The sequence below is a fragment of the Pleurodeles waltl genome, chromosome 5 (assembly GCF_031143425.1).
Source record: "Pleurodeles waltl isolate 20211129_DDA chromosome 5, aPleWal1.hap1.20221129, whole genome shotgun sequence".
NCBI lineage: Eukaryota > Metazoa > Chordata > Amphibia > Caudata > Salamandridae > Pleurodeles > Pleurodeles waltl.
Window position 1 is genome coordinate 173,178,850 of NC_090444.1, and position 16,508 is coordinate 173,195,357.

General features: G+C 45.3%; 1 protein-coding gene across 1 annotated transcript in view; it reads right to left on the reverse strand.

Moving 5' to 3' along the window:
- Positions 1-15,452: 15,452 nt before the first annotated feature.
- The window catches only part of IARS2 (isoleucyl-tRNA synthetase 2, mitochondrial), a 381,953-nt gene continuing 380,897 nt past the window's right edge, over positions 15,453-16,508 (reverse strand). Inside the window, exon 23 of the mRNA XM_069233870.1 lies at positions 15,453-15,925. Coding sequence (XP_069089971.1) covers positions 15,774-15,925 — 152 coding nt within the window. The 3' untranslated portion in view covers positions 15,453-15,773. The remainder of the gene's footprint in view (positions 15,926-16,508) is intronic.

Here is a 16,508-nt window from a genome sequence, read left to right on the forward strand (position 1 = left end):
CAAAGGTGGGTACCAGGGTAAGAACTGGGATGCCACTAAGGCATGGTGCCACAACTGTAGACAGACAGGACACCACACCAAGGACACTTTTTATCCCAAAAACCAACCCCCTAGCAAAACTCCAGAGGTGACCAGTGTAGCCACTGGGGAGGACTCCTCAGATGAGGAGGTCTTCATAGCCTTCAACTGGAGAAAGGGCACAACAGGGGAGTTGGAGATTCCAGAGGGAAGTAGACACTTCCACCACCTACTGGTGAATGGAATCCCAGCTACTGCCCTAAAAGACATACTATTGTGCATGACAGGCTGGTGTTCTCAAACCAGTACATCCCAGGTGAGACTGCCAGGGTAAGAGTTAGCCCAGACAAGGTCACTGATAGGCCTGTGGCTTTTGTGCCCCTAGAAGTGGGTGGGACCTTCAGCTGGAGAAGGGTGGTGTTCAGTACCGACCTCCCTCTTGATTGCCTCCTTGGAAATGACTACCCAAGGATTAGTCAGAGCCCAAGAGAGGAACTGGTCCAGTGCCAGTCCTTTCCCAAGGATTCTGGAGGTGCTGCCCCTGCAGTAACTGCAAGTAGGCCCCAGAAGAAAATGAAAAGAAAACAGTGCAGGAAGGGTGGACAACCTTTAGCCATGGTTCCAGCGAGCCGAGGAGATTCTGCTCCAGTAGGGGAGAACTCAAAAAGTGGCACTGGTAAAGTACAACCTGACCCACAAGAAGTCCTGGCTAGTCAGGCAACTGTTAAGCATGAGTTGGTGGCTCCTCAGCTAACAGAAGAAAGAGTGGAAGAAGGGTGTTTACTACAAGATGTAGCAAACCCCCACTCTATCACAGCAGATAGGCACCCTGAACCCAAAGAAGCCTGTGCCTTGTAGGTGAAGAGCTAAAGGTGTGGTTCTGGGCACGGACAGCTATCAGTGGCCTCTGCTGGGTGTTAGCCTTTATGGCTGCACTGTCCTTGGCATGGTGGTCTGGCCCCATGCCAAATAGCAAGTTAGGCCCCTGTTGGTCATGGTGGGGTTACTCCAGCTCTGGATAACCTCTTTGGGTAAGCTAGGGGTGACCCTGGCTAAAATAAGATTAGCAGAGGTGAATACCTCTAACTCCAAAATAGAGAAAATGGGTGAAGACATTAAAAACACAGACAAGAGGCAATTCAGACTAGGTCCTATCACTGTGGAAGTAGGTCAGTTCCTCAGAGGGAATGGCCTGAACAGGAGGATGTAAGGCAGAGTAGGCCCTGCAACAAACCAGCCTGTGTTCCCTACTCTTCCTCGCCTGACAGACTCGGAAGACTCTCCCAGCTTTGACTGAGTCTCCTGGCCTGTGGGCTTGGGGGGGGGGGGGCTTCTGTTGCAGTTACCCCCTCCCCCACACACACTTTTTGCCTGATATTGATGCTGACTTGACTGAAAAGTGTGCTGGGACCCTGCTAACCAGGCCCCAGCACCAGTGTTCTTACACTAAAAATGAACAATTTTCCCCACAATTGGCACACAGATAAGTCCCTTGTAAAAGGTACCAGTAGTACCAAGGGCCCCGTGACCAGGGAAGGTCCCTAAGGGCTGCAGCATGTATTGTGCCACCCTAAGGGACCCCTCCCCTAACACATGTACACTGCCATTGCAGATTGTGTGTGTTGGTGGGGAGAAAAAGACAAAGTCGACATGGCATCCCCCTCAGGATGCCATGCACACAAAATACTGCCTATTGCATAGGTAAGTCACCCCTCTAGCAGGCCTTACAGCCCTGAGGCAGGGTGCACTATACCACAGGTGAGGGTATAGCTGCATGAGCAATATGCCCCTACAGTGTCTAAGTCCATTCTTAGACATTGTAAGTACAGGGTGGCCATATTAAGTATATGGTCTGGGAGTTTGCCAAAACGAACTCCACAGTTCCATAATGGCTACAGTGAATACTGGGAAGGTTGGTATACAACTTCTCAGAATAATAAACCCACACTGATGCCAGTGCTGGATTTATTAAAAAATGCACACAGAGGGCATCTTAGAGATGCCCCCTGTATGTTACCCAATCCTTCAGTGCAGGACTGACTGGTCTGTGCCAGCCTGCCACAGAGATGAGTTTCTGACCCCATGGGGTGAGAGCCTTTGTGCTCTCTGAGGCCAGAAAAAAGCCTGCACTGGGTGGAGGTGCTTAACACCTCCCCCTGCAGGAACTGTAACACCTAGCAGTGAGCCTCAAACGCTCAGGCTTCGTGTTACAATGCCCCAGGACACTCCAGCTAGTGGAGATGCCCACCCCCTGGACACAGCCCCCACTTTTGGCAGCAAGTCCAGAGGAGATAATGAGAAAAACAAGGAGGAGTCACCTACCAGTCAGGACATGAGAGATGATCCAGAGGCTCCCGCTGACCGCGACTGCCTGGTAACAAAGGAACCCGACGCCTGGACCAAGCACTGCACCCGCAGCCCCCAGGACCGAGATGAACCACCTACCAGTGCAGGAGTGACCAGCAGACGGCCCTCATCCTATCCTCTCTGTGCCCTGCCTGCATCGCCTAGTGACCCCCGGGTCCCTCCATTGCTTTCTATAGCAAACCCGACACCTACTTTGCCTACTGCACCCGGCTGCCCCTGTGCCGCTGAGGGTGTGTTTTGTTGGCTTGTGTGTTCCCCCCTCCCCCCCAGTGCTCTACAAAAACCTCCCTGGTCTGTTCCCTGAGGACGCAGGTACTTACCTGTAAGCAGACTGGGACCGGAGCACCCCTGTTTTTCATAGGCACCTATGTGTTTTGGGCCCTCCTTTGACCTCTGAACCTGACTGGCCCTGTGCTGCTGGTGCTGTGGTTATTGGGGTTGCCTTGAACCCTAAACGGTGGGCTGCTATGACCAGGAGACTGACTGTGTATGTGATTTACTTACCTGAGAAACTTAACCAAACTTACCTCCCCCAGGAACTGTTGATTTTTGCACTGTGTCCAGTTTTCAAATAGCTTATTGCCATTTTAACCTAAGCTGTGTGTACTACTGTTATAAATCAAAGTTCGATACTTACCTGTGTAAAGTACCTTACATTCTATGAACTTACCTCAAATCTTGAATCTTGTGGTTCTAAAATAAATTAAGAAAATATATTTTTCTATATAAAACTATTGGCCTAAAGGTAAGTCTTTGTGTGTGTGTTACTCATTTATTGCCTGTGTGTGTACAACAAATGCATAACACTACCCTCTGATAAGCCTACTGCTCGACCACACTACCACAAAATAGAGCATTAGTATTATCTAATTTTGCCACTATCAGCCTCTAAGGGGAACCCTTGGACTCTGTGCACACTATCTCTCACTTTGAGATCGTATATACAGAGCCAACTTCCTACACCGTGCAATGCATAATCTGGCCTTCTGTTGTTTGAAGGCCCTGAAGTGTATGAAGCTCACATTACACACAATACAGAGTGAAGTCTGGGATCCAGGATTCAAAGATAGTTGTTGTGGTGTCATGTTCGCATTCAGCAGGCACACCCTCGACCCCATCTTCACAACAGGAACCTCCGTCACCTTCAGCCACACCACGAGTTCACCGACGTGTCTCAGAAAGTTCAGATTTAAAAGGGACTGTATTTCGTGGATGTCCTTGCTATTTGGATTGCATAGGTCTTGTGAGCAGATGTCCGCGCTAAATTTTGCTGAAACAAAAAATATATTTTAGTCTGCTTAGCTTGTTAAACTTTACTTTAGGAGTAGCAATATGAGGCCAAATGTCTTCTACTTTTGTCTGTTGCGTGGGTGGGTGGGGGGGGAACGACGTTATTGCAACAAGTTACAGTTTTGGAGACCAAAACTACGTAGACATTCCAGCTCACATTCCAGCTCGCTTCTGTTTAGAAGCACATAACTTCCATTTGAGAGCACCTGTAATGCTAGTTGAATCAAGGGGACAGGAACTCCCTTCAAATAACAGCCCAAATTTGATGCAGAAGCATTACAAGCGCCATTTAAGGAGAGCTGTTTGCAAACCAATGAAGGGCTCATTGAGGTCTCGCATTCGCTGCCACTAAGAAAGACCTCTTTCATGCCATTGAAACATTTGTACGAGAAGGGTAGCTCCCACACCTCATGAATTTAACTATCTCCTACCCTTTCATGTCTGCCTACAGGAATGTGTTTCAAATAAGATGTGAATTGGAGTGTTGAAATAGGCAAATTGATAAACCCATGAATTAACCAGACTGCAGATAGAATTTCCGCCACAGTAAAAGGCAACTTTTCTAACCTATCGATGTTCAAAATAACATGAGTCGCTTCTTTCTTAGCCATTATTTGTTGTTGTCGAGACAAATTAAACGTGGCAAACAGGTCTTTTGCTCTGACGTAATGCCATGAAATGCGACCGTTTTTCAATATCTGTAGTGTATAATATAAAGAACCTAAGTTGATGCTGTCCATGTTGTAAGGATGAAATATCAGTTTTGCATAATGTCAACTGCAGAAGAAATGATGTTGTTAAGAGTGTATACGCGGTTAGACAAGGTGATAATCCCATTATCTACAATGGCTAATGCTTTCTGTATGTTTTCCTGATCTATTTTCCTTAACCGGGCAGCGGCTTCTTCTTGTGAAAGCTTCCAAAGTTTGTTGTAAATTGCATATAAGAAGCACTTTTTACGCTGTCTTCAGGGCCTAATAGAAAATCTTGTAAATTTGTATTCTTTAACAGTCTGAGTCTGAGGTGTTCTTTTACAGCAACTAGTGAGGAACGTATTAACATTGCTGGCATAATTTTCCTACACTGTAAGTTGTCACAATACTCAAATGTACTGATGATGAGAATGTTTGGTCTGTTCACTACAAAATCCCTGTGCAGTTTACAAAATGTGCATGACAACCATTTGTGTCCATTGCCCACAATAACCACCCGCCAGGACTTGAAAGTGTTGTGTTAAATGTACCCACCACCCATTGAGCTGTTCTTCAGTTGCATTAATGTATTTTTGCCATTTGTAAAATTTTGTGGGTGTGGGGTTAGTGGGAGAATTCAGTTCTTTAATTTTTGCCAAGCCTAGGCAACTCGTTTGCTGCACAGTATCATTTAAAAATATAATTTGTAAAGGTAACGGACATGCTCTAAATAAAGCTTCCCTTCTCTGTATTTGCCAATGTTTAGATCCCCAAACACTCTTTAAGTTGATCAACTTCATCCAATATTCATAACCTTCTATAGCCAACTGGGAAACAAAGGAATCAGAATAAAACTATGTTGTGTCTGTTAACAATACATTGTGCATTTCTGGCAATTTAAAATAATAAGAGTCAGTATTTTTAACATTATGCCTAGAACAATGTTAACTTTTCCATATATGTTTTAGAACTCCTGACTGGTGGGTTAGAACAATGTTCCCATTGTGTGTAATTAAAAACAGTATTTAGGGTGCCAGCTTTATGAATAAAATGATGTCCATAATAATTATAACAGAACATGTCTCCATAATTTGTGTTTGTTTGGTAAATATCTTCACTTTCAAATACAGTAAAAACAATCGAGCTCAGAAAGCATAGAATCAACTGATTTTACATCCCAGTCATCAGAAACAACCCAAGGTGTTATCACATCATTCAATGAAAGTTTGAAAACATATAACATTTGGAGAACCTCAGTAGGACCAAATGTATCAAAAGATATTTTATCTGAAACAATCCCATCCCATCAGGAATTGGTATAGCTGAAATGTTCACTAAGGTCAAGTCTTGACGGACCATATGAGAGGAAAAATGTGGTTTTAGGACCTGATCCACCAGTCCAACTGCAGCACATTCAGGAAGGTAATGACCATGTATCAGTAAACAAAAACAAAAATACTATGACAAACATAATCCAAAGAAGGAAGGCATGTATAGTTAGTAAGAGCCACAGATAGTCCCACGGGCAAATAACATAGTTAATTATGAGCCAATTTTTCAGCTTATGTGGTCTTGACGATGGTGTCACAGAAGAAGTGGATGCGTCAGAGAAGGAGCCATTGCGATCTGCAGAATATACAGGAGCAGTTAGTGCAGAAGAGCCGTGTGAGGAAATGGAGAATTAGTAGTGGTTCACTGTTGATGATTCCATCAGTTTGAGTCGCATTTGAGTAGTATTGCTCATTATTTTGCTTGTCTCTTGTCGCTGATGAAGATAATGGTACTAATGAAAGATTATTTTCCACCCTCCCCAAGATTAAGTGTCAGCATTGCATCAGTGCTCTAAACCTGTAGAGGAACTTCCTGGAGTGAGAGGGATTTGGAAACTACCCAGGAATCCTCTAGGTCGGCTGTGTAGGATGGGCCACATGGTGTAGCTTGCCATTATCAGTGGAGACAAAGTGGTTTCCTTTTGATCCAGGCAGCAACGGTAGAATAACAGCTGATACTGTGTATTCCCAGGACTGGAACCATTGCATGATATGAATGATATGAAAGGCTAAACTCCTTTTTCTCAGCAATCTTTTCTCACACTAGATCCCCAACTTTCGGAATCCAGCCTGTAGATATTATTGGTGTATCCCTTGTTCTTACGGAGGCGGCCCGGGCAGACATGTTTTCATCACAGAACTGCTGTAATTCCTGCAAGACAGTGGCACGTTTATTTATGTCAAAAGGGGTGTCTGCCATCTCCGCGCCAGAGCCCTCAAGATCTGAAACATACATTTGTGTCCCAAACAGCACACCATATGGGGTGAGCCCTCCAAGGGACCTTCTTGGCAGATTATTAAGTGCTCTCTGGACTCTATACAAGTGATTAGGCCAACTACGATCTATGCATAATACTTGCTGTTAAGGATTGTTTTAAGTCTCAATTCTTCCATTCCACTACACGGTTGTTACCCTCAGGATGGTGGGGAGGTGAGAAATGGAGCTGGACCCCTAACAAAGCCATGGTGTCACTGAATGCCCTTAAGGTAAAGGCAGGGCCCTGGTCTGAGTGGAAAGTGAAACTGCATTTGTACTGATAGACTCGCAAATCTTTAAAAAAAAAAGTTTGAGAGTCAGCTGATTGTTGTGGTCATACCCATAGTAATCTGCAGCATGAGTAGACAGCGACTAAAATGTATATGTATTCACCATCAGGTGTCACAGGACCACAATGGTCCAGGTACACACATTGAAGTGGTTTGTTTAAACTAAGAAGGGGTGTCTGTGGTGGGCGTTTGACAGTGGACCTTTTATTTGCTGACAGATGTCACAGCAAAGGACATACTGTTTTGTCTGTTTGTAAAGACCTGGCCAGCAATATCGCTTCTGTAGTATATTCTGCATCGGCAGAATCAACTCCCTCATATTCCGCTTTTATCAACTCAGATCTTTGGTCTTGGTTGAGGATCACCTGATCCCCCAGCCCTGGTACTGTTACTAAAGCAGTGTTCAGGCTAGTTATGCAGTAGGACTATTTAGAAGGATATGCATTCGGTAATGGCTTGCCATCAGCCGAAGCTTTCACAGCAGTCAGTGTTTCATCAACCAGCCTCGTTCGTGAACAAGTCATTGCAGCAACAGAAGCCATTGCTACTGCTGAGTTGGCAGCTTTATCAGCCACGGTATTGCCTATAACATGTACCCCCACACTTTGGTGTCCCAGTGTATGGACTACATGGGCTATGGGTCTCTTTCAGGTCCGCTACTTTCCCCCACTAACTTTTCTTTGATGGTGTTGCCTTTTGAATCTCTGAAACCCATTCTGACTCCAGTAATGCAGATATTCATTGAAGGACACAGAAAAGATGTCAAGTCTCTGCAGACAGCTCTAAGTGAAGCTACAGCATGCAGTGACAATTTCTGGCTGGAATTTCCCTCTAGCGTATAGGGGAGGAGAATTTTTTTATAATAAAACAGCTGGTGGGCTAAGAAAACTGCCTTAATGTAAGAACACGTATGTTTCCGTGAAGTGGATGAGATTCTGGTGTTCCACTTTGTACCGGCAACAATATTACGTACAGCCCTGAGCAAAGCTCAGGAAGAAAACGTCAAGTTAAAAAGAATGAAAACTATTTCTAGGTTAAAACTGTATGAGATAAAAGAAATAAAACATCACAGCAAAATGAAGCTTCTACTCCAAAAACAAAATTAATTATCACTAGGCTAAAGGGCAGAAGTTGCAGGCATATGGCTAAAAAATCCTGCCCATAAAATACTGCTAAAATAACCCCATGACAGTGGAAGGCTAACAGCGACATCTTGTTTTAACAGAAGCAACAATGTTCAAACCCTAATATTTTCAGAGGAGACCTGCTGAAAACACTGCAAATAGCAAAACACAATAGGAAATGTTCTGAGGAGAGCAACTCATGATCCACACTGAAGGGCAAGTAAAAAACAAACTACTGTCAGCAGACTGGAATGGTGCGATATATGACTCTGTGATCTATCTGGGGGAAAATCTGGCTGCTGAGGCCCCACCTACCAGCAAAAGAGAGCTAGTTTGAGATTTCAGGTCCAGTCTGCCTTAACAGGTTAAAGGGGTGGGGAGTCTGCTTCCACCGACACCGCACAACAATGGCGGCCCCAAGAACCTAACCCGTTCTTCCAATTCTTTCTTGCTTAAATTCTTTGTCAAAACACTCACACGCATCTAATCAATCTGCAGTGCTCCAGATTTAAAACTATATCCTCCGTACAACTGTTTTTATGTTTTTTCGGACAATCGCAAAGTCTTCAGATTTTTTGGGCTTATATCTTCTAACATCAATTTTTGACCTCTGTGGCCATTTGTACCACACTACTTATGGAGCCATTTATGGCACACCTTCAACGGAACTGGGCTTAAAGTAGGCAGTGTGGCTGCTTAAGTGCTAGAAAAGATTCAATGTCTTTTCATATCTAAAATCACCAGAGATGCTCATGTTGACACCTAACATGTCAAGGAATGGAACTCTACATGCTAATGCAGTGGTGGCAGTTATAGCTTCGGTAGAATAAGCATGCAAACCCTCAGGGGGTTGCTTTTTGGCAAGTGAGTAGCAGATCTTAATGCAGAGTGTGACCATCTGGAAATGGTCTGCTTCTGCACTGCTCGACCTTTCCTCGCACCAACACCTTACAAAGAGTTGGTCATCCACCTGAAACTCTTCTGTAAGATCAAAGCAGAACGCCAATGCTCTTTTTGGGTCCAGGTGGTGGAGTATCTCTTCTTCCTTAGAAGGATGTCGGGGGGGGGGGGTAAAAAGTAGGTAAGGCGATGGACTGGCCTACATGAAAGGGCCTGACCACTTAGAAAAAAGGTCCTAGTGCAAATCTTCATTTTGTCATGATTGATAGAAAGATCGGGTGGCTTAAAAGACAATGTCTGCAGCTTACTCACCTTACGTCAGATGTGATTGCCACAAGGAAGGACGTTTTCAACATGAGAATCCTGAGTGGACAATTGGGAAAAGTTCAAAACCAAATTCAGATCCCATTGGGGAATAATGAATGGGGATGGAAGAAAAAGATGTGTAAGAACTTTGAGGAACCTATGTACAACAGGAGGCTTTAACAAAGAAGGTTCATCAGGACACTTTAACAAAGCCGAAATAGCAGACAAATATCCCTTAAGAGTGCCCAGAGCAGAACCCTGCTGGGCAAGGGAAAGGATAAACAACAGGACCTCAGTGAGAGGGGCAGAAAGGGGGTCAACAGACTTGTGTCAGCACAATGAAACAAATTTCTTCCAATGACGGCCATTTCCCATTTTGGTAGAGGGCCGCCTGGCTGCAAAGAGGAAATTACAGACTTTGGGAGGAAGGTCAAAGGTTGTCAACTGCTGTCACACAACCTCCATTCAAGAAAGCAGCAAGTGGACAGGCTTGGGTGCAGAACCCTTCCCTGCTGCTGAGACAGAAGATCCTCCTGAGGGGGCAGTCTGATCCGAGGATTAATGGACATGCTCAGCAGCTCAGGATACCAGACACTCCATGCGCAGTCCAGAGCCACAAGGATGACTTGGGCCCGGTCATTCCTGATCTTCTAGAGAACTCTGGGCAGGAGTGGTATTGGAGGAAAGACGTACTAGAGGCCGAAACTCCACTCGATACGAAAGCCATTTTGGAGCGATTGCAGCCTTGAAAACGCCAACGTGCACAACTGCAGACATTGCGCATTCTCTGCACAGGTGAACAGATTCAACCAAGGCTATCCCCCACTGCTGAAATAGACCTTGCGCCACCTCCGGCTGGAGATGCCATTTGTGAGCAGCTAGGCATTTTTGGCTGAGTTTGTTCACTCCAGTGTTCAGAAAGCCTGCCAGATGTTGAACGACCAGGGATATGTCCTGCTGTTTCAGGCACGTCCAGAGGCACAAAGCTTCTAGACAAAAGAGTCCACAAACCCATCCTGGTTGTTGCAGTACCACATGGTGGTGGTATTGTCTGTGAACACTTGCACCATCTTTCCCTTGACAGAGGGAAGAAAGGCTTTCAATGCTAGCTGGATCGTGCAAAGTTCCAACACGTTGATGTGGGCTAGGCCCGTTTTCGCCAGAGACCAGATGCCTCTGATCTGCACCTTCTCCAGATTGCCGCTCCATCCCAGGAGTGCTGCATCTGGTTGGTAAGGGAGAGGGATTTGCCTCCAACCCAATCACAGTATGTTAATCACCACTGCAGTTTTTGACCAGTTCCCTCTAAAATCTGGACCCCTGATACCACGCACACTGGAACTTCAGCCCCCACTGCAGAGCCTTCATATGCCATCTGGCACGTGTCATCAGTAGGATGCAGGAGGTGATGAGGTCCAGCAGCCTCAGAGTCATTCTCACCAAAAATCCAGGATAGATGCTGAAACATCGGTATCACAGCCTGAATATCCTGGATTCACCTCTCAGGAGGATAGGCCTGAAACTGCACTGTGTCCAGCTGCGATGAAAGGGAGTGTCTGAGAGGGAGTCAGGTGTGACTTTGGCACATTTAAAGCAAATCCCAGCAAATGCAGGAGGTCCGCTGAAGTCTGGAGGTGGGAGATGACAGCTTGGGGCGAGCCCACCTTTAACGGCCAGTCGTCGAGGTAGGGGAAGACTAAAACCACTGATATCCACAGATGAGCTGCAAACACCGCAATCACTTTGGAGAACACAGAGAGGGGCTGGTAAGACCAAAAGGGAGCACGGTGAACTGAAAGTGCTTGAGGCCTACCGTGAACCACAGGTAACATCTGTGCACTGGCAGGAAGGGGATATGAAAATAAACACCCTGCAAGTCCAACGCTACCATCCAGTCTCCTGGGTCAAGGGCAGAAAGAACCTGAGCCAAAGTGAGCATCTTGAACTACTTCTTCTCGAGAAAGATTGAGGGACCAAAGGTCTAGGATATGGAAAAGACCCTTGTCCTTTTTGGGAACCAGAAAGTAGCAGGAATAGCAACCCCAGCCTACCTGTGGCACAGACACCGTTTACAGGGCTCCCTTGGCCAAGAAAGTCATTTCTTCCTCACGGAGAAGGAACAAATTATCCTTTGTCACCCAATCGCAGGACAGTGGCATGAATTGAGGGGTAGTCTTGAAGGGGAGGGAGCAGCCCCTTCAGACTATCTGCAAAACCCACGTCTGATGTTAAGGATTGCCAGCAGAGCAGGTGATGGCGAATCCTGCCTGACCCACGAGGTCAGAGGGTCCCACGCCTCAGCCACAGAGGCTAGGCAGCATGATTGGCAAGGTGGCTGACCGGGAATGGACATAGTTGGAGACCCCATCCATAGCCATGAAAGGAGCAAAAGGCAGGAGGGGAAGAGGGGCCGCTACAAGGCCCAAGCACTTGGCCGTAGCCTGAGAATCCTTGAAGCGCTCGAGCTAGGAGTCTGCTTCGTCTCCGAAGAGATGGGTGCCATCAAAGGGCATGTTCATCAAAGAAGCTTGGACATCCCCCGAAAAGCCAGACATCCTCAGCCATGTGTGGCGCCCCAGGGCCACTGCTGAAGAAACCGCTCTGCCTTGTGAGACGGTCGTGTTCAGTCCACAAAGAATTGTGAACTTTGTTGTGTCTCTCCCGCCGGCAACAGCCTGACAGAGTACAGCTGGAGCTTCCTTTCGGACCTGAGGCAGCACTTGTGCAACCGCATCCCACAGTGTCTGGGAATAATGGCTCAAAAGGCATGCAGTGTTCATGGACCCTAATGCAAGGCTGGCGAAAATATCTTCTTCCCAAATGAGTTCAACCTTTTGGATTCCCTATCCAGGAGAACAGAAAGGAAAGTGCCATGGGAGGTAGAGGCTGGCCCACAAAAGCTCTCAGGGGTGCGGTATTGCACATTAAGAAACTTGGGTCCCCGTGTGCGTGGTGCCGGCATGGGGACATAGTCCTGTTCAAAGGGGCCCCTGTGCTGGGTTTGGACCAGGTACCCAATGGTATGTCAGTGAGGGTATCAGTGGGGGGGGGGAGGGTTAGAAAGCATGACAGTAGTTGGAGAAGTATCCAGTCCGCTGGCCTCACCCACGTCTTTACACCAGTCCATTTCTTCATGGGGCTAGTATTTTAAAGAGTCCAGCGACCCTTTCCATTCATCACCACAGCCTAGCCCATAGGAAAAGGGCTCAGGATCCGAATGAGGAGGCAAAGCTCCTGCTGGCTTCAGCATCGTACGATGCCCATCTGGCTCCGAGTTGGTGATTACAATAGGGATGGCGCCACCTGTGGGCATGGACTGTGCCGGAAGCGTCTGTGTCGGGACCTGTGTGGAGGAAGGTTGGGGTGGCACGACCTACACCGGTATGGATCAAGGACTGGATCCCCGGGAGCCACTCAGCACTGAGGACAAAGCTGCCGGCACAGAACCTGGAGGGGCCCACTCAGACTCTGTGGGGCCCAAAGGCGGTCCAGCGGGGTCAGGCTGTCCAAAATTGAGGTGTATGGCCTCATAGAGCTCGAAGTTGGAAGGGGTTGTCTCTGGCTCCCAGAAACTGGGGGAGGCACACAGTCACCCAGACGCGGGTTCCGCAGAACGAGGACTTGAGCGTCAATGCTGCTCTTTCTCGTTGGCCGTCCGGCAAGGAGAAGTCGAAGAGCGCTTCAACATCTTTGATTTTTATCTATGCCTTGATTTACCCGATCGTCCTGAAGACTTGGAGAGAGCCAACTTTAGACTCTCTGACCGATCCCAGGACCTTCTTGCACAGTCGACCGCTGGGCCACAGTCAGCTTTGAGGACTGCTCCCTCAAAGCCTTCAGATATATGGCACAGTACTTGGAGCACGACTTTGGTTCATGGTTGCTCTACAGGCACCAAAGACACACGAAATGCGGATCCATCACGGACATCGCCTGAGACCCACAGGGCTTGAATACTGTCTTCCTAGAACACATCCCTCAACCCATCAGGAAGAAAACTGAAGAAAAAAAAAACGACAACAAGTAAAAAAAAAGTCAGTCAAAAATTGACTGAGGGGTAGCTCTCTTCAGATCAGAGTTGGCAGGCAGGGAAAGAAAAGAACTGACGTCAGCACGCCTGGGTGTTGCCTTTGTAGCACGTCATATCTTCAGCGTGGGACGCAGAGCCGATCGACACCACCTAAGGGGATGCAGGGGTACTGCTCATGAGATCTTTCGGATCTAGTCTGACGCCTGGGGAGAATTCAAAGGTATGGAATCTGCAGCTAAAAGTCTCTATCAGATAGAGTATAGGCATGATTCTTTATTTTACTTTTATCAATGGTGTTTTTTCCTGTACACATCTCTACTCTCCAGATGATGCAAATTAGACTTGCACAGCAAAGAAAACTTAAGTTGAGGGAAACAATGAATACAATTTGTGGTAAAACCTTAAGAAATGTCAAGTAAACATTTAATTTTAATTTACAATATGATTAAATAATTAAAATTAGTTTGTTTGGGGCATCCATACTGCACAATTCTGCTTTGTGTTGCTTTGTAGGCACTGGTGGGTTTGGCATGCTGAAGGAATGATGTGGAGAATAGTCCTGTGTTATACTCATTGATTCAGGAACGTCACTCCATTTATATTTAGATCTATTCGGAGGGCGGATGTGTGACTGACCGACAAATTCCTCTCCTTTCCCTTGCCTTCTTTCACTGCATTATAGATCAACATTACCTTCTTTCGCATTCCCTCTTGGAGGTACTCATTATCAGGAGCAGACTGTCTTCCATTGGATGCATGAGTTGATAACTTTGCCAGACACCTTTTCATCTTCCTTTTTTTCCTCTGCTCTCATATCTTGTACCATGCCAATGAGCCTTATGTCCTCTCGGCCTGTCTGGACATTGTTTTAACATATACCCAGGGTTTGCTTGAATGCATACCCAGCAGGGACACTACAGAGACCTTGCAAGGGTCAGAGATAGCTACCTTCTTCACACAGGAGAAACACTTCTCAAAAAGAGAAGACATTTCCGAAGGAATTCTTGTTAGAAAACAGCAAAATCACTTTGATAGAATACTGTTTAGAAGTCATCAAGGGAAACTAAAAAAAGCTTATAATTTTCAATCAAAAACAAATGTGTGAAACCTCATATGTGCTCTATGACCCTACTCACAAGAGCTGGAAAAGCGAAGAGATGCTGTGAGGCAACTGTCAGTAAAGTGCATTATGGGAAAGCGAAGCTCCTGGAATCTTAGACAGGACTTTGTTTTCTAATTTTGCATTGCAAGTCTATCAGGTTACATTTTATTCACTTTCCGCCTTTCTTGCACATCAGATATTGCAATGAAAGCTTGAAATGGCTCATTAGTTGTTCATTAGTTAATTTCCTGGAAAAAATATTAAAGTCCAGTAGACTATCACAGGGCACGTGTAATAAGGACCCAGGGGCACTAACACACTGCACGATAGTTCAAAGGAAAATACACTTATGTTTAGTGTTCCAGGCACACAGTAAGGAGTTATTCTAACATTGATGACTATTATTGAAGTTCCTTTCAATGCGGAAGGATGTTTTTTCAAAGTGTTTAATAGGGGTCTAAGCCTGTTTATAGGCGCTCATAGTTTATACATGCGATGAAACTGAGGTGATAAGGTGTGAGGTCTAAAATCTCAAGGTATTATGCAACTGAGGGATACTGGTGTCCTGATCACAAAGCTAATGACTTAAACAAAACACACCTCTGAATTTCATACCTTCTCTCCAGGTCACACTTCACACAGAGGTCATATAGATTCACTAGCTCACACCCATCCTTTAGATTATTGCCTTATTTGTCATATATTATTATTAAAGATATATTGTAAGGTAATAGGAAGATCCAATTTGCCGTTTATGCTTGTAAGAAGAATGCCTGCCCTCATAAAATATGGACCAGCAAGCACAGTGTTGTCAACCTTTGGGCTTGCATTGGAGGAGAAAACCCAATAACATGAATGTAGGATTAAGGCATATCACCTCAGTGACACAGGAAGAACCAGTCTGCTGAGGGGAGGAATGATAGCATAACTCATGAGCCCTTTGTCTTGATGAAGAAGCTATTCCTCTGGAGTTTATGACTGGTCTGGAGACTGTGTAAAGCAAATAACTGGCAAAGAACATAGGAGTGTTAGATAAAATAATAAAACAAAATAGAAGTCATTTATTACAATTCAAATTCAATCGTTTTTTTCTTCAAAAAAAGTACCATCTCTCTTGAAAAGTATATTTGAGCGAATTTCCTGAAATTAAGTATCAATGATTCAACCAACGTCGGTCTAGAAACTATGAAACAGGAAACATTTTTTCACAAAGTTCATCTATGGTCAACAAGTGCAGTTTGAAGTCTCCATTCTAGACATCATCCAGCTGGAAATACAGTTCTTCAAGCGTTGGCTATATTTAAGTTAGGTTATTGGAGTGTAAATACGTTTGTTGAAGGTTTGCAGCTATGTACTCCACTTTCCAGCAATAGCGTCTAAGCAACGGGGACATGGTGTCAATGAAGACGTGGTAGTATATTTCCTACATCGAGGGCATCTTCCTTTAGCAGCTGGCTGAACTATGACTTTATAAGCTGTTTCTTCACAAATGTCACCCCCTAAAAAAATATATTCAACAGCATTAGTAAGAGTACCTAGGATTTTCATTGTAAGACATTTTTATGCGTTTATATTTTTGTGCATTATTAACAATAAGCAAAATGCATTTTCACACTCTATTTTACACCTATACACCGATGTACTACTATTTCTTTTGAAATAAAATTTCTATGCTGTGCAGAAGTGTGTTTTTGGTGAGTGCTAAAAAGGCCATATTTTAGAATGAACACCATCGTGACCACTGTCACTCATCCTGCTTACTCTACCCTTCTCTCCTCGCAAACTTTGCGGCACACAATAACGCTGAGATTTATTTGAACTGTTAACATATTCTGCTTTCGATTAACCTTTACCCATTCTGCCACGATTGGTAACCATCACAATGTCTTTCCGTTGATTAACTGTGCCCCATTCGTCCACATAAATCATTTACTGTTCATGTATCATGTATGAACAGTTATGTTGTAGAGTCTCCAGACAACGTTAGCACAGAGGATGCCGAACAATTATTCCTGTAGTGGGTTAGTGCTGGGGTGTTAAGGGAATGTGACATTTATTTTTCATGTGCTCGGATTTGCTGAT